The sequence below is a fragment of the Aedes albopictus genome, chromosome 1, assembly GCF_035046485.1.
Source record: "Aedes albopictus strain Foshan chromosome 1, AalbF5, whole genome shotgun sequence".
Classification (NCBI taxonomy): Eukaryota; Metazoa; Arthropoda; class Insecta; order Diptera; family Culicidae; genus Aedes; species Aedes albopictus.
This window is the reverse complement of record NC_085136.1, coordinates 124,120,212-124,143,275: the sequence shown is the minus strand read 5'-3', so window position 1 is coordinate 124,143,275 and position 23,064 is coordinate 124,120,212. Positions and strand designations below refer to the sequence as shown.

General features: G+C 37.9%; 1 protein-coding gene across 5 annotated transcripts in view; it reads left to right on the top strand.

The window, feature by feature from the left end:
* The window catches only part of LOC109397595 (protein white), a 45,846-nt gene that overhangs the window by 7,432 nt on the left and 15,350 nt on the right, over window positions 1-23,064 (top strand). For 3 of the 5 annotated variants that reach the window (XM_062845314.1, XM_062845313.1, XM_029868161.2), the window contains exon 2: window positions 15,856-16,029. In XM_062845314.1, the coding sequence (XP_062701298.1) occupies window positions 15,967-16,029 (63 nt within the window). In that variant the 5' untranslated portion in view covers window positions 15,856-15,966. Of the gene's footprint in view, window positions 1-1,540; window positions 1,793-15,855; window positions 16,030-23,064 lie in introns of all 5 variants that reach the window. The other 2 variants (XM_062845312.1, XM_062845311.1) reach the window with 2 other exon arrangements.

The following is a 23,064-nucleotide window of genomic DNA, read 5'->3' as shown; positions in this document are numbered from 1 at the left end:
TACGTTAACAACTCAACAATCATGTTGTTATTACAGAAAAAATATAAAACGATTGAAAAATATGTTTACAACCGAAAGAATAAAAATTCAAATGTGTTATCTCTTGGCTCCTATTACCGCTCATGCATCCATTCACCGCTCACTGGATTATTTGTTCATGGAATCACAGAAACTATTCATTTATAAAAACTAAATAACTTTTATTTACCAAAGTATTGATGGTTCATGACGTTCAGTTCATCCTGTTTTGTCAAAATGGAATCTTTAACGGGTTTTACCTGTTGGATATTTCTTCCGCTGTTTGCCCTGAACAGTTCCCATGTTGTCCTGCAGCGCCGTGTGAGAAATATTTTTTTAGGGCGTGATTTCATGTACACCCATATAAAAACTTGGTGAAATGAAAGTTTTTTAATGTGGCAGCATGTTACATTCACTTTTGTTACGATACTTTACTAACATTTGATCATTTTTGTATGATTGACTCAAAATGAGCGGTGAATGGAGCATGAGCGGTGAATGGCGACCTCACGGTATTTGTCAATTTCAAACTGTATTTTTTGTCTCAAACACTCCAGAATATGAAAAAAGACACATTCAAACTTATGAAAAGCATTTGATTCACTCGAAGTATGGTTGCTAACCTTTGTAAATAGTTATGGGAAATATATGCATTTTATGTTAGAACAAATGAGTTTTTTTTACTATTTTTCTCTAATAAATGTACCTCGTTACATGTAAAAGCGTTAATACAGGAAAACATCCTCAATGGAAAAGTTGAACAATTATTTATATTTTAATATATAGAGGGATTTTTTTTCTAAAAATATGTATACTTTGTTTAATTTGAGCAAACAGTTGCATTTTAATGGTGTCCCGTTACGAACATAGCACATTTGTTGTAATTATAAAATTATTACGAACCTATTATAATAGTTATTTATGCAACAAGTTGAAAAATGATGTTTTTTTCAGCACGAGTCGTGCGTTTATCCAACTGTTACATCTGTTTGGTTGTGTTTCGATAGAAAGTCTATGATAAAGGGGTGTAACTGACATTGTCGATTTCTCTTCATCGATCTTTTCCTAGTGTTATTACAGAATGTGTCACATACATTGTTCTGCAATTACTTGAACACTCTCGTCTGAAATTTTGGGACTTCAAAATAATGACTCGAGTCAATCTTAGGACCTCTTTAGGACCACCATCTATGATGTCCGAAGAAAAATGTCGCCCGTCGACTATCACGTGGTCTATCTGAGAGCAAGTGTCGCCACTCGGATGTCGCCATGTGCGTTTTCAGTCAGTTATGCCATTTTGAAATGTTGCTACCGAAATAGTAGATAATCGTGGTGTTATATCTCTTTTACTGATTAAATGATCATTTTGATTACGCCTAGGGCCCTAGGCTCATTCTTATCACCAAACGATGGAACTTCAGCAGATTTAATTTATGTGTAAAAAAGTTGTGAGCGTTTGAATATATAAAATCCGTCAAAAATCTCTGTACAGACAATTTAGTGAAACCCTGTTTTAACTAAGAAATTGCAGGTATACTCAAGTGCATACATTGAGATAACGACGATCGATCGGAGCGAAGACATACAGACAGAAAGTCGATCAATAAACATAAGAAAGCCGCAACGTATTCTTGGGAAAATGATTGGATTACCAGTGGAAGGATCGTAGCCGCAGCATCACTTCGCAACCATTGATTGGCGGGAATTGTTCAGTGGAGTGAACGAACGAACGAACGAAACCTACACTGCGTTTTGCCGAACTGCCGCCACCGAAGTAAGCGTACTACAGGACACAGTTGTCGTGTTTATCCGTAGAATTACACGTTTTTCTTCACGCAACGATGAGCAGGCACCAATTTGTCGTTGGTGGTGCGTTTGTAGGTTCCTCTGTCCGCGACGTTGCGTTGCTGTGCGGAAGCCTAACAGGATTAATGCGGGTTCCTACGAGAAGCCGGTCTGGGTTGAGTTGTAAACTAGTGTTTTCTTGGGAAATGGTTACGGTTGATTATTACTATGCCGATTCACTTCAATAGATTCTTACGACGAGGAAAAGAAACGTCAGAATGCGTTGTTTTACATAACGGCAATATGATAGTTTGAATATGAAATCGTTGAGTATAGAGAAGTTAACGAGATAGTTCAAACAAGTCTTCCATGCGTCGAATCCGGTTCATGACCTAACCCATTAAGTCATTCGTAAGTGCAGTTGAAATTGATGACCTACCGATGCCAGCATACCTGCTCTTCATAAATACCCCAGAACTCAACTACAAATTACTTCAGCATTTTTAGGGAACATTTGCTTAAAAGTTGATTTCAACTTCAGGATGTTGTGAAACAGAAGCGCATGGGTTGGGTATTCAGCAAGATGATGCTGAGAGTATCTGGATTTGTTTCTCGGTCGATCCAGATGCTTTTCGTAATGAACATTTTTTCAACTTCCTCAAGCATACAGTATCTCCGTGCTTGCTACATTATGCAATAATACAATAATCATTATTTGACCAAGAATGCTCTTTGTTAATATCTATGAAAGTGATCAAAGAACACTAAGCTGCTATATCGCCTGTCTGTTTACCGGACTTTTTTTGTAATTTTAATCGTCTACCCTCAGTAAACGTGAACGCGTAGCTCCATCCGAAATTTACCGAATTGAACTTTCATAGCTTACCAGATTATTAGCAGCAATCAAAAATGATTTGTCAGAACGGATCATCTTTCAAATGAAACACATACACCAATGAAACCGGAATTGAATTATCTGTGTAATTGACGCTATACGACGTATTCCGATGGAATAAGAGAATGAAACACATCAAATCAAATTGTCGATTAGAAACAGTCTAATCAGTACAACGAGCATGTTTTTTTACGCATTTCGTAACCTGCAGTGTTTTTTTTGAAGAATCATCGCATGCATGTGAAGCGACGTTTCATGATAACTGGCTACCGTTTTCTAATTATGAAACAATTTTGCATTTTTTTTTCTCAAATTTTACCAATAACGAAAAGTGGTACAATCGTGCTGGTAGAATATAAAAAAAGCTAGAGTCTGGAACCATTTGGACAGGGGACCTATTTTGAGCACTTCTATAATTCGGTCAATTTTTTACCAATAATTGACTTCCATTTTCGTACATGGCTAGACACTGTAGGTATCTCACACTGACCTAAAAATCAATTCAATTGATTAAAAATTGACTGAGTTGTAGCAACAAGTGCCCAATTTGTCCCAGTTGTAGCAGGTCCTCCTGCCAAATTTGTCCCAGACCCACGTCTAAAGTGTGCATCTCTCAAAATAATGCGCACAATTCGAAATTAGAAAAATAAAATTAACGGGAGCAGATGGGTGCACTGGTCGAAAGATCATACAAGATTACCTTTGTATGGGTCCCCTCACATTGCTCAATTTATGGCAATGAGAAGGCGGACTCTCTCGCAAAGGTGGGCGCACAGGAAGGTGAGATCTATGATAGAAGAATTTCACATGATGAATTTTTCCATTTTGTTCGCCAGAGTTCTCTTCAAAGTTGGCAAAATGATTGGCGAGATGGCCAGCTGGGACGGTGGTTACATTCCATTATTCCTAATGTTTCTTTGCGAGTGTGGTGGTATGGTCTGGATGTAAGTCGCAATTTCATTCGCGTGATGTCAAGACTTATGTCCAACCATTACTCGCTAGACGCGCATTTACACAGGATTAACCTCGCGTTGAGCAATGTTTGTACTAAGTGCGGTTCCGGTTATGATGACATCGACCACGTAGTTTGGCAATGCCCGGATAATGACGCCTCCAGAGCGCTACTATTGGATACCCTTGAGGCCCGAGGTAGACAACCCTTTGTTCTTGTGAGAGATGTGTTGGGGACCCGCGATGTCACATATATGGGATGTATTTTCGACTTTCTTCGCTCTGCTGGTATAAAAGTTTAATTCGCTTGTGTTTTCTTCTCCAGTTTTTTTTTCTCTGTTTTGTCCTCTTTGTGTTACCAAGCTACTCCTGGCCATCCGGAAGACCAAGTCCCACAACAAGTTGGTACCAACACCACAAGGCACCGAATTCGCTAGCAAGATGCGATTCACCCCCGGATGAGCAGCAGTGAAACCTTTGGCCCAATCCTTACCCTGTCCATCCCTCAAAATGTGACCTTCTAACCTCGAGCTGCCACGAGTACCCTGGCTTCCACCCATTACTAACAGATATCATTAAAAAGTTATTACTCTGTATAATGTATACTATTAAGTACAAAGAAAGATCCTCGGCTCCGTAAAGCGTTATACGCGATTGAGCCCCAAATAAATGAACTAGATAAAAAAAAAAAAAAAATAAAATTAAGCGGAGAAGGCAATTCACTATTCGTACCGATGATCAACTGTATGGTGATTACTTATTTCGCCTTAAAGTGGTATTTTCTATTTTCAGCTTTGGAAGTTAGTAACTACGTAACTTTATGTTAAAATAAGTTTAAAAAATCGGCCGGGTATTTTTTGGAGGTCCAGGTCCACCCGGTACTGGTTTAACAGGAATTCTTTTCGTGTCAATTTAATTGTTATCTGCAATAGTGGGTTTAACCTTTTAACCATTAACCACGTAGACCAAATTTAGGCCATCTCAGACCCAACCTCCACCCTCGTAGACTTTCGTCCATACAAACATTTTTAAATTTGAATGGAGCGTAGACTTTCGCCAGACTACCCCCCTCCCCCCAAAAATTCTACGTGGTTTATGAACGGCCTCTGAGGAAGGTCTAAGGTTTTTTTTATCATTTATATTTACTGTGAGCTTTTGGTATAAAAATGGACAAATGATGATCTCGATCTTTCCAAACCAGCGGAGAAACTGTGCTACCTCTATGTTTTTTTCTGTAACAGAAGCAGACTTGCATGGCTAAAATATCAGGCCAAACATATCTAAAGGTCATATCTGCAGAAGACAGGCTATCTTTGGTTTTCCTCTCTTTCATTAATATCTCAGCTGTTTATTTGAATTATGATTGTCTCTTTGCATAGAACGATGGTCAAAACAATTTTTTTTTATTTGTACTGCAAAAGTAGTTGAAAAGTATACCATTATATTGCAATAATTGAAAGAGAAATTGAACAAAGAGAGCCTCTCAAATACAGATATGACCTATTCAAATGTTTGGCCTGATATAATACTGAACGAATTATCATTATGATCCACTGGAGTGACCAACCCACTGACAGGCATTGTTGTCAACCAGGCTTGTCCACACTGAGCGCATAAAAATTTTGCTCTTTTGATTTACACCACAAAAACCATCATGTTTGTGTAATCTTCTTATCCTACCTGATAGAAGGATGTTTGAATATCCTAAATGATATTTCGAACTGTCAAAAAATCGCACTGCTGTGCCGCACTGAGTGCGCAAAGAGAAATTCACTGGGGTGAATTTACCCGGGTGAAATTCTCTTTGCGCGCACAGTGTGGCTCTGCGGTGCGGTTTTTTGACAGTTCAAAATGAAATTTAAGTAATTTCAACATCCTTCTATCGAGTAAGATAGGAAGATTGCATAAATACGATGGTTTTTATGGTGCAAATCAAAAGAGCAGAATTTTCATGCGTTCAGTGCGGACAAGCCTGTTGTCAACATCTCTTTTGTTAAAACCAGGGGTGTAAGCTGACTGGGAACAAATTTCGCCTACCCTCTATTATGTTTTAGAACCATTAAAAAGACGTAACTACCAAAAAAGAAAATTTCAATTTTCATTTGCAAAATTTATTTAAGTAACGTTTTATCATTCTGAAAACTAATTTGTATGTGAATCCAACATAAAGGATGTTACATTCAACATATTAGACTGAAAAATTTCATTCCGAAAAAATCAGTGTTCTGTTTCCACCATTATGAAACATTAGCCTTTACTTTCAATTTGTGTACTTAGTGCTAACGTACAGGGGATACTCAAAATAACTGGGACAGGTAAAATTTTTACTTTTTGAAAAATGTTCAACTCGCTGTAACTTTTCGAAAAGGGCATAGAATATTCTCAAATTTTTACTGTAAGTTCATCAACTAGTTGTGTATCAGTGTACAAATTTGGAAAAGATCGAGCCATTCTATACGAAATTATAAAGGTTCTAGAAAAAGGTTTAATTATTCGATAGCCAACTTTGAGCTGTTATATCTCCGGATTCAATGAACCGAATGCAATGAAATTTTGATCATTTAAGACTTATATAATGAGCTATTAAAAACTTTTGAAAAAACTTTAAATTCTTTACACGAAAGAAAATTATTACGATTGGATTATTTTTCTAATATAACACCAATTATTTCAAAACTTCATCATCGTTTCAAAATTCGAGATAGTAATTATAGTTCATTATAATTCCCTCTAATTGACTTGAATATATTTATGTTTTAAAGGAAAGTAACCAAATAGCCGGCATTCAATTGGAAAAGTAATGGAATGCATATGAAAAATATATAAATTTACTAAAAACACAGAATAAATTGAATCGCCATAACTTTTTTTCTTATTAATAATTTCTAATTAGGTAAAATGTTTTTCAAAGTTCATTATATAAGTCATAAATGGTCAAAATTTCATTGCATTCGGTTCATTGAATCCGGAGATACAACAGCTCAAAGTTGGCTATCGGATAATTAAACCTTTTTCTAGAATTTTCATAGCTTCGTGTAGAATGGCCCGATCTTTACCAAATTTTGTCCACTGATACACAACTAGTTGATGAACTTACAGTAAAAATTTGAGAATATTTGATGCCCTTTTCGAAAAGTTACAGCGAGTTGAAAATTTTTTGAAAGGTGAAAATTTTACCTGTCCCAGTTATTTTGAGTATCCCCTGTACTTAGCCTTTACTCTCGTTTGTTTGGAGTGTTGTTTTGTTTGGAGTGCGAAAATCGGTTGAAGATTGAAAACTCCCTGGGCGATTATTTTGCTCAAATGTGAGGATAATTTAACACTAACTCAAGAAATTTCGATAATTATCGAAAACACTTATCATAAGGTACACCGGGGCAAGTTGAAACGGGTGGGGCAAGATGAACCAGCGGATTAACATGATGTTTTCTAATGATGATAAACAGTTTGATCGCCATAACACATAGTTTTTGATTCAAACAATCTTTTAGCGAAGGACAAATTTTCAAATTATATTGAAATCTATTTCAAAACTTCGTGTTTCATCTTGCCCCACCCGTTTCAACTTGCCCCGGTGTACCTTAAGCATCAACATCGAGAGAAAATTATTGATGTTTGTGCTACTGTTTATGTTTTTAAAAACATTAAACAAAAGATGTTTACAAATTAGTACCAGAAGGAAATGGCCCGCAAGTGGGCATGTTTGGGTGGGCGTAGCGGGTAGGATCTTACACCCCTGGTTGAAACGGCCCCAAAATGTGTTGATCAAACGAAATTGGGCCTGTAATATCTCTACTGTCACTCCATGCTATAGGTATGTATAAGCGTGTCAATGGCGTGGGAATGACTACCAGAGAAACCCAAATTGTGTTTTTGCAAGTTAAGTAGACATTTGACAGGTGCCCTCTTTTAGAAACCTATAGAATCATCATTCATCATACTTGTGGTGTTAAGCGTAAGAAATTTATCTAATATTCTGTTTCTTTGTATACATTATAATCAATGTATGGTTATAATCAAAGAATCGACCAAAGGATAATTCCACATTCTATAAAATTACAGGATGTGCTCCAAAATCTGGAATTCTCCAGGAGATCTACAAATAATTACTACATAAGTTATACCACAGATAACAGTCGTTTAAGCTAACATCAAAGAATAAGAATATCAAGAATGCCCATTCCGCTGATGCTCGGAAGGACACTACCACAGCGCTTCGATCTGACTAATGTCCGTACCCAAAGTACCTAAAGTCGGAAAGGAGCAGAGTCGATTATCCCCGCTAATCGAACTGGAGGGTAGACGATGCCTGCACTCATAGCGATCACCTGTCAGTTAGCTACAGTACAGTAGGAAGGAGCGATTAGACTAGGGCCAAGCCCTCGTAGGTGGGAGACATCATACTTCAACGAAGAAGTTTTAGGGAGGGGTTTCATCGTGAGCGAAACTTACTCGGTCTAAGCGGGGACGAGCGGGGTATAGGAATGGGAGACCACAGGCGTACTGGTTGACTCAAGCGATTGCGAACCTGCGCCACGCCTGCCTACGGGTTGGTGGCGGATGTGGCGAGTACGTACACTCATAGCACAATTATGGGTCACTCAAGGAACAATCATTTCATAATACATATGAATCGTTTTTCATGCAAAAATAACACTTTCATTTATTTTTGTTTTTTTTTCTGTTCATTGAAACTCCTTTTTATTGTTTTCAATAAACATCTGCTTGTAAAATTCACTTTAGGCGGCGAAAATTACTAAAATGTTGGTGAATAATGAAAACCACAATAATGGATCAAAATTGGCTGTGTAACAATTACACTAGTTTACAACATTTTTGAACTTGGTAAGCTGATGATCGTTTTTGGTGTAGAATCATGCCCTCAGTTCGAAAACGCAAAGGAAAAAAATTACAGTAGAGCGAAAAATTTTTCGACTTTCCATACAAGGTTGATGATTTGAAATCGATGTTTGTTCTATTTTTAAGCAACGTCGCTCACTTCACACATCTCATTCTACGTAATCAATGCTCCGATTGAGCTGAATTTTTTACTGTAACTCGCCTACATATGATATGTCAAATAAACGTTGAGAAAGAATTTTGAAATGGTTTTTTCTTATTGAAAAAAATACATTTCTTCATATATTTTTGGAAAATTTGCTAAAATTTAAGGAGATCGTCCCTAAAACTCGCCAATATCTTGAAATTCATCAATCTGACGCAAATCCTGCATTCAGATGATCGAATGGTATTATATTCAGCTTTTACTTTATGGAAAAAGATTTAAAATTGGCTGATCAAAAAGCAAGATATTTGAATTTTATTAAATTACATATTTTAAAAAGTTATAAAACTCGATATTGGGCTAAAACTCAAAAACTGTTCTACTTTAATTTTTTTGAAGCACGGTTTCGAAATCAGCGCTAAATTATGCTTCAAAAATTTTGGTCGTTGACAGGAGTTCACGACTTTCGTTTTATTTTGTAAACTAGTGTTATGAGTCAATTTGTTGCCTATTATGGGTCACTCAAGAGGAATCGGCTCAACAATAATGCTTTGTCTATTTTTTCAATGAATGATCGCTTATTCTCGATCGATCAACTATAGTAGAATCTAAAACTGGTCTCAAACCTCTTAACGAAGCGTTTTTTCACGATTTGGAAACAATTTTTCAAAATTGGGACGAAATCTCCAGCACAACCACCGAAAAACGCCTAAAAGTATGCAATACCCATGTACACAGAACTGTCAATATTATGCTGCATAAAAAGTGACCCATAATTGTGTGATTTTCGGTGTTCCTTGGCACAATAATGAGTCACTTAAATTTTGCCTGAAATAAGCTTTAATTAGCTGCACATGAATTTCTACATTTAGAACGTAAATTATACCTTTGTTCTGGTGACGATACCATTTCGCACTTGAAACTCACTAAAGCTCGCTTTTACAGAGCTTACGAAAGCAGCACACGCACTTTCCGATATTCACAACCGAGGCGTTACTTTGACAGATTGTTTTGCGCCGAACAAAAAATATTAAAAATATGTACCTATGTTTTAACGTATTGTCGCGCTTATCTTTTATTAGAGTCCTGCGGCGGTCGTACGCTCGCAAGGCATACCGCCGCATGACAGTCGCAAGGCAAAACAGAAGAAAAAGTGTTCCCGCCAAAAACAAAAGCACGTGGGTTTCGCGAAGTGACAGATGTTTTCGAATGTATTTGTGACGAACGGCAAGAGTAGCTCAGTGGAATGAGTGTTCTTGCTGTCAAACCCCATATAGTGGAATTATATACTTTTAAATCTGGTGACGCTGTTATGATTAGAGACTGTCGCGCTGATATCAGAAGACAGAGCATGAGCATGAGCATGAGCATAGATGACCGTACTATTCGTAGTTGCTACTCCGTGATTGACCAGAACAATCGAAGTTGCACAAGGAACCAACAGACGGAGCTTGGGAGTAGCTTACCGTCCTCAATGTGCATCTTCGAGAATTCCAAACTTTATTAGGTCAATAACGGCGCCGGCCACGTCCTTACGGTCATCGAGGAAGGAAAGGAATGTTATTATGACGTGCGTTGCTTACTAAAGACCGAGATCACCTCTGCGTCTCCACGTCTGTCATGGGAAGGACTTTTTGTTAGTGGGGAGGGGAAAGGCCGCATGATATGAGTTCACTTTGGTAAGTGGAGTGATTCATGCAACCCTATTAATATCAAACCACTTATTTTCATTTGGACTAAAACAAAACACATGCCGACATCGAAGATGACGAACCATTCAGATAGTTTTCGAAGTGCGAAAATTAACGAAAGAGAAAATAAAGTGATTTGAACCAACGTGGCTTTGGAACTTGGGCCGACACTTGACGTGACGAACATTTCAATGTCTGTTGACTAAAATCGCAAAAAATGTTGTTTGTTGCATTTATCGTATCATAAATCGCCCCGTACGAAGATGAGTAGTCATATAGACGACGACGACCGAATGAAAACGCGGCCTGTAAACTTTTCCTCCAAAAACTCACTAAATCACCCCGTACGAAGATGAGCAGTCAAATAGACGACGACGACCGAATGAAAACGCGGCCTGTACACTTTGCCACCAAAAGCTCACTAAATCACCCCGTACGAAGATGAACAGTCAAATAGACGACGACGACGACCGAATGAAAACGCGGCCTGTACACTTTGCCTCCAAAAACTCACTCTCGCAAAAATCTAGCAAAGCGAGCGCGCGAAACTTTGCTGCTGCCGAACTACCGCACACTACTGACTGCTTGGCGTCCCGTCGTCGGAGCCCCGCAAAGCGAAGAGGAAAAAAAAATCGCAAAAATCTAGCAAAGCGAGCGCGCGAAACTTTGCTGCTGCCGAACTACCGCACACTCGCGCTGATATCAGAAGACAGAGGCAGATAATCGCCATATTCTGATTTTTCTTGAGAGGCATAATATAAGCCTGTGTGCGATACGCATACTGACACAAAACAAATCAACTTATGAACGAAAAATGATAATGGCTAACAAAAGCTAGCAAATAATCAGTATTTATCTATTAAAGTTGAAAGTGACTAATAGGAAAATTTGAATGTGCACACCGTCGTACCCGTGTGTTGTTGTAGCGGTTCGGTGTGATTTCGAGGCCAGTTAGTGAAAGATGCTGCAGCACATAAGCACCGGAGACTCCGATGGATGTTTATAGGTGAGCTCGTTCCATTTTATCATAATAATTAATGCTAAAGGATGTATAAAATTTTGCTCTGGTTTTTGTGTATTTAACAAATATTGAAAAGTTCGTCACGTCATGTGTCGGCGCTAGTTCCAAATGCACATTTAGTTGATAATAAATGTTTCTTCCATTTTTTGCATGTACACCAAAAGTTTGAATGGTTCGTCATCTTCGGTGTCGACATTTGTAATATTTCAGTCCAAATGAATAAATGGTAAAAGATAGACGGCGAACCATGCGGTAAGGTCTTTCTGATTTATTTATCACGTGCAATTTTGTAAATACTTGTGAATCGATCACGTTCAGCATTGTCTCGCGCGGAAACGCAAACTACGGGTGCGTCGGTGTTTAACATTGTGTTCTCCTTAGTTGCGCATGAATAACTTATGTAGGGTGAGTTTTGAGGCACAATAGATCGCGTTCGTCGTCCAAGTTTTAGAAGGGTATTTCTTCGCGAGCACATTATTAATCGCGAATCAAAACATTACATTCGTTTACCACGACGAATTCCTTAACACATCTCCATTTCCCCTGTCCAAACTCCTAGTGATTTCTCGTAGTAACGCAGAGAATTCCTCGGTTATTGGCCTAAGCGAGAATCACGTCATCACTTCCTTCCCTATCCTCAATTGACCTGCATTCGGACGCGGCCGGCGCTGGTATTGCTTATTGAAAAGTATTGGGATTCCAGTATTTACACAATGAAGAGAAAGCTAATCACCTATTGTTTCTTTGTGTAAATGCAGTTGTCCTTGCAATAACAGAGGAGCAACCGCGGGCGGTCAATCATGCTCATGCTCATGCTCATAAAGTTGAAAGTGACTAATAATTGTGTGTGACCCATAATTGTGCAATGAGTACTGACGAGGAGCAAAATTAGCGACGGGTGGCGTTCGCCGCTGCCAAGGTCGCGCTCAAGACTGAGATAAGGGCATGCAAAAATATCTGTTTTATGGTTGCTTTTCCAGTGCATGTAAAGGAATACCATGAATAATGAAATCTCTATGTTTTGCCTCACTTTATCCAGGGTATAATTTGTTGGGTTTCCATTCGGACACCCCTCGTAATCGAGGCAACTTTTATGTAACGAGATTGACCATGATCGTTTATGCGATGTCAGTGTTATTGTTTATATTGTTTAAGTTGTATGTAAATAAAGAATATATCATTCGTTCGTGTACAGTGCAACCGCACAGTTGTTTAGATTCATTCTTGTCCGCTGATTCCTCTCTCGGTCCGCTGTTGTGTCGCGTCCACCGCGTAGTGCTTTAAACAGGCTATGGGTCCAGGTATGGACGAGAGGGTGAAAATCGCCGCGTTTGATGGTACCGGCTTCCACAACTGGAAGTTCCGGATGGAGACCATCCTCGACACGTTCGATCTGCTGGATTGCGTCCAACGGGAGATTGCTGAGATCGACGAGCTGCGAGCGATGGCTACCGATAACGCGGATGTGAAATCAGGGAAGAAAATCAAAATGGTAGAACGAAGATCCGCGGAGAAAAAGTGCAAGGCAATAATCATTTCGGCCATAGCGGATAGTCAACTCGAACTGGTGAAAGATTGTGCGACCCCGAAGCGGATTTGGGATACGCTGAAGACGGTGTTTGAGCGTCGAGGTGTTGCCGGGCAATTGTTCGTGAGAAAGCAGCTCCTCACATTGAAATATGTGGAGGGAGGTGGTGTTAGTTTGCCGGAGCACTTACTACAGTTCGATCGTTTAATTCGTGAATTGAAAGAAAGTGGAGCAACTGTAGAAGATTCCGATGCAGTTTGTCATTTACTGTTGACATTACCTTCGTCATTTGACTCGGTGGTTACGGCAATAGTCTATTTTACGAAATGACAACAGTGTTGATATTGATATTAACACTCACAGGCTTGGGCGCAACCTCCTGTCAAATTTTCATTCATGAAATGAGCGATCAGCTGATCCGAAACGTCTCGTAAAATGGCTCATTGAGACGATTCCCGCCGGTGTAACTATGGCTTTTGTGAAGAAGCGATTACTCGACGTCGACATGAAGCAGAATATGTTGACCCGCGACGATGACAATGTGGGTGTTGCGATGGCGAGTAGGCATGTTTGGGGCAAGATAACGTGTTTTCGATGCGGAAGAGTTGGACATAAACAGGCCGACTGCCGGGTGTCAGTGGTTCCCAAACCGAGTGGCAGTGGCAAAGTGAAAGATTTGAATCGAAAAACAGACGTAGTGATTGAAGAAGATTGTTTGTCGGATGGAGCAGACGTCTGCTTTGTGGCATCGAAAGAAGCAGAACTTGAGAAGATGCAGTGGTTCCTGGATTCTGGAGCGACGGATCACATGATAAAAGACTCCAGATACTTCAGTGAGATGAGGCGTCTGGAGAAACCCGTGGAAGTGGTCGTGGCCAACGGTGCTAAGTTGAAGGCGGAGTACTGTGGCGACGTAGTTCTGTACGCAGTCCTGGGTAATAAGAAGAAGAAGTGCATTGCGAAAAATGTGTTGTATTTGCCCGGACTTAGTTGCAATCTGTTCTCGGTGAATCGAGCTACGAGATCAGGTCTGCAGGTTAGATTCGTCGGGAGTAGAGCAGAAATTGTAGAAAATGAGGCTGTGATCGCTGTCGCACCGTACACTGGTAGACTGTATGGATTAAATGCTTTGTGTGAGTGTAAGCACCGCGATGGGGGAGCTCGATTTACAAAACGACGATGAGTTAAAATTTTTTTTGAAGATTTGACAAATGTTAGGAAGTGTTTTGTGAAAGACGCCAGTTTCAATAGGAGGTACAAGAGAGAACAAGCTGCGTGTGTAGGCATCATGACCGATAGTTGAATTTTGTTGTTTGTTGCACTGTAGGAAATATGTTTTGGAAGCGTGAATTCTTTTCAGACTGAACCAAGAAATTGTAATGACTGAAAATTATTTTGTTAATTGTTGTGTTGGAAAATGACAGTAATGTTTTGAAGATAAACAAAACTTGCAAGGACAAGTTGTCGATGAGAGAATATGATAAACTGCTTGAAGATAGTTCTGTGATAAAACAATGTAGATTCTCGGGTTGTCGACTTGAGGGGGAGTGTTGGGTTTCCATTCGGACACCCCTCGTAATCGAGGCAACTTTTATGTAACGAGATTGACCATGATCGTTTATGCGATGTCAGTGTTATTGTTTATATTGTTTAAGTTGTATGTAAATAAAGAATATATCATTCGTTCGTGTACAGTGCAACCGCACAGTTGTTTAGATTCATTCTTGTCCGCTGATTCCTCTCTCGGTCCGCTGTTGTGTCGCGTCCACCGCGTACTGCTTTCAACATAATTTACAGGTGTCGGATCACTATGCGGTCTTCGGCAAAGTTGTTTGGCACCACAAGAATACCAGAAGATTTTTTAATTAAACGCTTACAGCGCCACCTAGCGACAACAGTCGAAAACTTGTGTTTTCTGCATATATTTGGTCAAATCCTGATCCAACTGATTCAGGGGTGAGACTTTGAATTTTTAAAGTTTTATTTTTTTTTTTCATATAAGTGTCATTTGTTTCATTTTTAAGCGAGAAAACTGCTTTCGACTTTTCAATGATGGTGATTCTATCAATGACGATTTCTTCAACTTTGAAATAAACATCTGTCAATGACGTGCAACTATAATCAAGCTTCTAGCTCGCCTATGTACGACTTGCAGCAATTGGAGTGGAAAAGCTGCTGTCATGATAAAGGTCATCTGCATCATCCCCGGTCCAATGCAACCGAGCGAATGCTCTTGTTCTCGATATAGCAAATTCAATTACAAAGTTTCAATTTTTCTCAGCTTGATTTGCTTTCTTTGCAAGATTACGCTGGGTAGACCTTCTGCCCTCCAGGTTGCTATTGATAAGTTATGATTATGATTAGCTATTTTTCAAGATTGATTTCGAGTAATTTGTAAAACATAAAATCCATATCGCATTGATATAGAAATCTTTGTTTAGGATTGTGGAAAGTCCTGGCAGGGTCATAGAATTGTTCATCACATCACAGTCCTCTACAATGATTTCTTTAAATTCAGCATTTTTTTTTTTAATTACTATTCGAACTTTTTAGTATTTTCTAAGTTTCTTATAATATCCTGCGAATCTGAACAAAAACCTTTAAATATTTCCGATAAAATCTTCTTTTTTTAGTCTGTAGGGTAAAAGCATTAGTCTTCGCCACTGCTCTAGTCGTCGCCCCTTCCATAAAAACCCCATTTTGTATGTACAAATCTTCTTCAAAATTTAATAATTGATGTTTACTGAGCATATAAAATTTAAATAAAATTTCAATTGAGGCATAGCCATCACACCACGTTTTCTAACATATTGTGGTAAATGCCAGGCAGAAATACAATGTTTACTTGTACAATCGATGTTTTTATAATTGTAGTCTCTCTGTCAAACGAATCGAACTGACCCATACAATAAGTTTCGTCGGTCCTTATAATATAGAATTTATTATCATTGCCATTCACAGATTTCGGGAAGCCATCATAACAACATACTCTTCGGTTGAGTAACAAGGAAAAGAAAAGATTCCCTCAAGAGGAAAGCACGCTGCCACAGATAAGAAGAGGCCAGCATCATCATGACAATTAATACGGACGACCACTACGCCGATAATGAAAGCAAGAGCAACATTACCTCCAGAGTAAGTATCAAGAACTTTTTGTTTCTTCTTGTTGGGTTCATACTTGATTCGCCTTAAGTTTTTCTACGTAGCATGTCTTTGATTATTTGAAGTATCATCGAACGAAACCTCACAACTTCCTAATAGATTATGGGCATAGACAAACAGATGGAACAATTTGGAAATTTAGTGTATAAATATATAGTCGCCGCATCATTGTTGTCTCCGTCAAATATTGCTCTTGGTAGAGGTAGTTCAAGTAAAAACACTTTAATCGCAATGCAAAAGGTGAGGAAGCAACCATTCGTGCTCAAATTTTACAAGGTTGTTTTATATGCTGAGAGGGATAAAACATAGTTTAAAAATCGACCACACAGCTAATCGCGTTCGGTAATTTTTACCGAAATCTCAACCGCTGAGCGTTCGGTAATGGATTTTTAACGAAATTCTGTAAAAAAATAACAAATTTCGGTAAAATGTTATCGTTTATCTGTCAAACTCTAACGAACTTCGGTAAAAGTTACTACCTTTACCGATTTTTCCCTGTGAAATAAACTTAACGGTTGAGATTTCGGTAAAACATTACCGAAGTCGATGATTTTTTCTAACTGTGCATTTGACACAGTCTTCTACCAGAGAAGCAGAAGTAGTTGAACAACAGTTTCTTAAGCTGAAATTTACTTAAGAATGGTTTGTTCCACTCTTATACAGCAAAAATGTTTGTTGGGTAATATATGCCAACTTTGATAAAAACACATTGTAAAATATCGTCTGTTTGTCTGTCCTAAAACACAGGTCTACGAACGAAAAAATGCATTTTGCTTAGCACACGTCAAAGATCGTTTCCAAGTGAACGACGGTTTAGATTGATAATGAGAAATAACTAAAAAAACTCAATAATTGATACAGAAAGTCATTCATACCAATGAATTACATCACTTGGCCAAACGCTGGAAACTTTCTTGATCTCATAATTTCTAACTGTAAAAAAATTGAATCACTGTCAGAAGGCGGTAAATTTCAGCTTTATTTGATACCGTATCTTTCTCCTTGCATTTGCTCTTTTGCCGACATTGCAGCGGAACTAAAGTAAAATAAGGAATCGATATAGTCTCCTCCTCCGGACAATGTCAGCCCGCCCCTGGATGGCGGATCATATTACCGGACAACTTCTTCGTGACGTTATGATACGGTACTGATTTTCACACTCGTTTCACCTCATTGATCGGGTATAGATAGACGCCATTCAAGTTCAAGCTCCAGGTATAGAGAGTGATATTAATTGTAGACATATGAAACTTATTTTTTGTAGCAAATAAGTTTCTAGGATTTTGATTGATTTGTTCCTTATTTTGGACACATTATCTATCTATAAGCGAGCGAACAGCCTAGTCTAGTCTAGTCTAGTCTACACATACACAGCCATTCATTGAAAGAATCCTGGAAAATGATAGGTTCGACTACTCCTATCATTTTTCTTGTCATTATTAATATTTGCAGTACATCAGAGATGCATTACAAGCATTAAAGCGGCCAGGCCTACTGTGCAGCGTTTTTATTGTTTTTTTTTTTGGAATCAGTAAACGGGGACATCTCGTACCAACCGTTCTGTGAAAAGTGAGAATAATGTACCGCTTCGTTGGGAGCGGTACATCTATAAGTGAGCGAACAGCCTATAGCTAAACTAGTTGTTGTAACATCCTTTTTTGACACTTATTTTCCTTACGCATAAGGAAAGTGATTTTAGAAAAGATGCAGATTTATTCACAAATCTTGGCAATTTTAGATGTGAGCCTAGTATTTGATAATCACACCACCTATGAATTCGCCAAGCAAATATCATCATCCAATCCAATTACAGTAGATAGGCAGTTGCGCCGAAGATTTAAGACAACTTTAGCTTGGTATTCAAACCGCAAAAATGCGTCATAAATATATGCATGACAAAACCAAAAGCAGTCGCATGTCACTTGATACACCGATGTTAATAAAGTGCACATAATTTTCCTTCAATAATTCACACTGTACCTAGTGTATTAGGATTGGCGATGTTGCGGCATGCTCGTTATCCGATACTTACACTATGCATGTTTATTATAGATAGGTACACGTGCTACACTACGGAAAGCTTCAGCTGGATAAAAAATCTGAAGATTTGTTAAAAGGGATACAGCACGAATTACACAGCAAGCAAGCCGAACTCTAGTAAAGTGCGATAATGATGTGAGGTGAAAATGCATCTTGTAGCTGCAAATAGGGCTTTCTACGGTTAACGTAGTTTGCAGACACAAAATTCGCGTTGCATAAGACACTGACGCTTTCGGTGGCTCTATACGACCACGAGAATTAGACGCTGTGAACAATTTTCGGAGATAGAGGAGAAAATGGTATCTGGCGACCTCGTATGAACCAAGAAAATTATATTATCAGGATGGTAAAACACGGCTGAGGTGGGCTGGTCACGTGACAAGAATGCCGAAACAGCAACAAGCGAAGATAATATTAAGTAGAGAACCAGGCAGAGTTCGGCGCTTCCGTGGCACTCCACGCACAAGATGGTTGTTTGCGGATGAAGAAAACCTAAGAACCCTCAAAGTCCAGGAGGACTGGATGCGTTTGGCCCATGGCAGAGTCCAGTGGAGAAGGATGCTTCATTCTGCGTAGATTCAGCAAAGTGCATTGTAGCACAATATTTGTATGAAATTTGAAACATTTCCAGTAATGTCGATTCCTTTTCAATACCGGAAAGAATTCCAGTAAGAATACTGGGGGGAGGTATCCCGGGAGAAATCTGTAGAAAACTTTGGAGGAACCCCTGGAGGATTTTTTGAAGGAAACTCAAAATAGAATGTTAAGGACTTCCGAAACAATATAACAAGAAGAATCTCAAGATCAATCCCTGAAGGATTTCCTAACGGATTTTTTGTAAGGGTTCCTGTAGGAGTATCGGAGTTCCTGGAAAAGTGCTTAGCAAAATTCCCTGAAGGTATTCCGGAAGAACATTCCAGGAGGAATTCCTAGAGCAACCTCGCAGGAAGAATCCATGGAGCAATCATGGATTGAATATCTAGAAGAATCCTCGAAAAAAAAAACTCGGAAAGAATTCGGAGAGAAATTGCTGGATAAATCCTATAGGAAATATTTGGAAGAATCTCTCGAAGAATGTTTATAAAAATCTTTAAACACGGAGAAAAAAATAAAGTCAAGTCAATGATATTTCGGTCCCAAACAAACATATCTATGCACTGACTTTTATATAATCCCTTTTGGAGATTGTATTGCGCATATTACAATAGGTCGAAAAATAATGGAAGCTTTAGATAAGCAGAGTTTATGATCTGATTGGAGCAATAAATATGGTTGAATCAATATGCTTAAGGACAAACGTCTTGAAATCCTGCTTTAACAGTGCATCAGAACTTCAAATGCACCAATCTCAAGAAGCAAGCTTCACACAATAGTCCATTTCATTATTCTGTTCTTGCTCACTCGTAATCCGCTTAAAATAAAAAGATCAGGTGCACTGGTATTGTTTATTTGTTTCTTAATAGTCTGTCCTTAAATTAACAATATTTATGCTTGATGATTTGACAGCTCAATTATTCTAATGATAGATTCAAGCATGTTTATGCTTATCTTGACCCTCGACATGAGGGTAGAATCAAATATAGTGGATGGTTGGTTTAAGCATATCAGGCCAAACATTTCAATAGGTCCTATCTGCATTTGAGAAGCTCTCTTTGTTCACTTTCTTTTTCAATTATTGCAATGTAATGGTACACTTTTCAACTATTTTTGCAGTACAAATTTTGACCATCGTTCAATGCAAGGAGACAATCATAATACAAATAAACAGCTGAGATATTAACGAAAGAGAGGGAAACCAAAGAGAGCATCTCTTCTGCAGATAGGACCTTTAGACATGTTTGATCTGATTTACAGAAATTTATTTATATTTGTTATTTTTATTTCTAAAAATTAGATTATTGATAATATTTCAGTGCAATGTGTACTTATTGGAAATAGGGATGTTTGAAGGTGAAATCAAGATTTATTAGCTGACAGCTGGCACTGTTTTACGGCACCGGGAAGTTCAGGTAAATTGCTCTCATTTGCTAATTTCAAAAATGGACTAGTTACTTCCTACCGTTTTTTTATATCGCCAAACTTGCCGTGAGGCTCCTTATCGCACTGCCTGTACTGCATTATAAAAAAGAGCTTTGTTTTCAATAAGTTTTATCTCCATCAATTACGTATTTCGTACTTGCATTTGCTGTGATTACATCAACTTACGACAAAGCTGAACTTGTTGATGGCTCCAAGAAATTTCCAGGCTCTAGGAATCGATTACGGAACAGATGTGGCACAGCAGTACTTGTGATTCCGATTGAACAAACAACTCTTGGCTATGCCTCCGAGTTTGGTTCAAGTAATGACATAAATGCTTGGGTTAAGAATTTGATGGTTGGTGTTCAATGCAGTTGATTCAAACGAAACATATGCTTGGTTCAAACATCAAATCAGTGTGAAACAACCATTTGTGTCAATTATTCCAAGAATATCTTTGAAGCTTGGGAGAACTATAGACAAAGTTATAACATTCAGACAACATTTCTGTTCGTGTAATTTGTCATATTTTTTCAGAAACCTCTGCAGTAAGGTATAGGTAATTTTCTAATTATAATTCCTAGGAAATCATACATTTGTGTCAATTCTACCTGAGCCTACTACAAGGAGCACTAAAACCAATAATTTTATAAAGTTTGAGACATTTTCAAAAATGATGCATGTAATTAAATTTTCCCAAAGTTCTGATAGGAACACTAGAACGGATCTACAAAAGTGTCGGGCTTAATTACAGAATTTCAGACCCAGTCTGGAAGAAGGTACTAATGAATTTTGTGTATAATTCTTGCAGATTGATTGATTGATTTATCTTTATTTAAGAGACTTTCAGCCCTTGGCTGGTTCGTCTCTATATTCTTGCAGACTTTGTAGACAAACTCGCCATAATCTTGACCAAACTTATGCAGCCCGCTTCTCTAATTTTTGTCTGGCGTAACATCCTATTTGTGACAAAGCCTCTTTCTCAGCTTAATGTTCTATGATCATTTCCACAGTTATTCACTGAGAGCATCCCCTGCCAATGATCATTTATAGACTGTTTCAGAAATTATAAATACATTTAATTTATTAAATTAAATGAACTGAATGATTTTTACCAACTTCTTTCAGAGTATAGCATATTGTACTCCATATTTTTATATTTCCTTTCAATTGTCTTGATATTTTAAAGAATAGTCGAGTTCTCTAATAAATAACATATTTTTTTCAAATTTGCATTTGCACAAAGGTGTTTTTTAATGTTTTCAACATTATTAATCACTAAATACCAAAAACTATCCAAATTTTTATCACATTCGCTTTCTCAACAAGTTGTCTGAGGAATGCCTTGATCAAAATTTAGGATAAAGGCATTTCCACAACATTTTTTCGGAGATCAAGTTTCTTATTTTTTAAGATTTTCTACGGAACCTAAGAATTACCACACAGTTTCTTAGCTTTCCTGAACGCATTTAATCTAAACAAACTTATTTTTTCAGCTCATTCGATCCTTTAGATGCTAAAGCCTGTCATACCATAAAAACGAATGCAGTAAGCAATAATTAAGCGAAATTTCAAACAAAAAAAAATATTGTGAAGGCCCGTAGTGGTGATTCTTGATCAAATATTCCAGTAAAAATAACTCTTTCGAGAAATATCTTTTATTATCAATACAGCTATTTTTATTGTGTTTGAAAATTAAATATTTTGTCTGTGAGTTTTTTTTTCTCTTATACGAGGGTAAGTGTGCCGATCGTTGTGGTAATAAGGTAAATTAATTTAAAAAAATATGATCTTTTTATCTAATGAAGGGTTTCAAAACGTTAGTAGGTAGTTTTCTATCCAAATTTGCCCGGAAAAATATGAAAACTATCGTTTCTCTCTGTTTTCGATCAAAAATCGCATACCACAACAATAGGTTAGTCAGAATAAATAATACGACACGAATGCACCTTTTGGTTTAAAGTGTCGCTAATTAAAGCAAAAAAAAAACAACAATAGGCACACTGTTCCTATTATGGAGTGAAAATTTAATTTCGGTTCCTAATGTTGCGGTATCCCATTGAAATCATATGGGATACCGCAACATTAGGAACACTACCGCAACAATAGGAACACTGCAGCCGAAATATTAAGGAAAATATTTATTTTAAATAGATTTTTGGGCTAATCTTAAGCACACAAAAAGTGCAATCTCATAATAATACAGTCAGGTCTTTTTTTACGCGGTTTTCATTTACGCGGCCGCGTAAATCAAAACTCCATACAAATTTTTTTTTCATCGTCTTATTTTTGCATGATTCGTCGAGAAATGGTGAAACTTTTTTTACGCGGTTTTTCGAATTTTGAACTGAGTTTTATTTTTACGCGGTACGTATCCTCCGCGTAAAAAAAAACCTGACTGTAACTTTGTGCAGAATAGCCCGATCTTTTCCAAATTTTGTCCACTGATACACAACTAGTTGATCAACTAACAGTGAAAATTTGAGAATATTTGATGCACTTTTCGGAAAGTTACAAATATTTGAAATTTTTTTTGAGAAGGGAAAATTTTGCCTGTCCCGATCATTTTGTCTATCCCTTGTATATAGTGTTGCACGAAAATACTCTATGCGCAACGAAGTCAAGGAAATTTCTATTACGAAAAGTTCCTGTACCGATTGGAAACCGTGTGTTTAACACTTCCGTTCTATGTGACCCACCAAAATTTGTTATTCAGCTCATGATGAAAACCCACCAGTTCTGTGACATTTGTAAAGCCATTTATGATATGTTTCAAGAAGTTTCATATATGTCTAAAAGTTGCATAACAGTGATCAATCTGCAATTTGGACCCGCTTCTTACATTTTTTTCTTCTGTTTCTCTTTTTTCCGGCCTAACAAAACAAACGAATAACAGAGAGAAACTTATCAATGCATGTGGCGTCTAAGCTGCGAGTCTAGGAACTACGA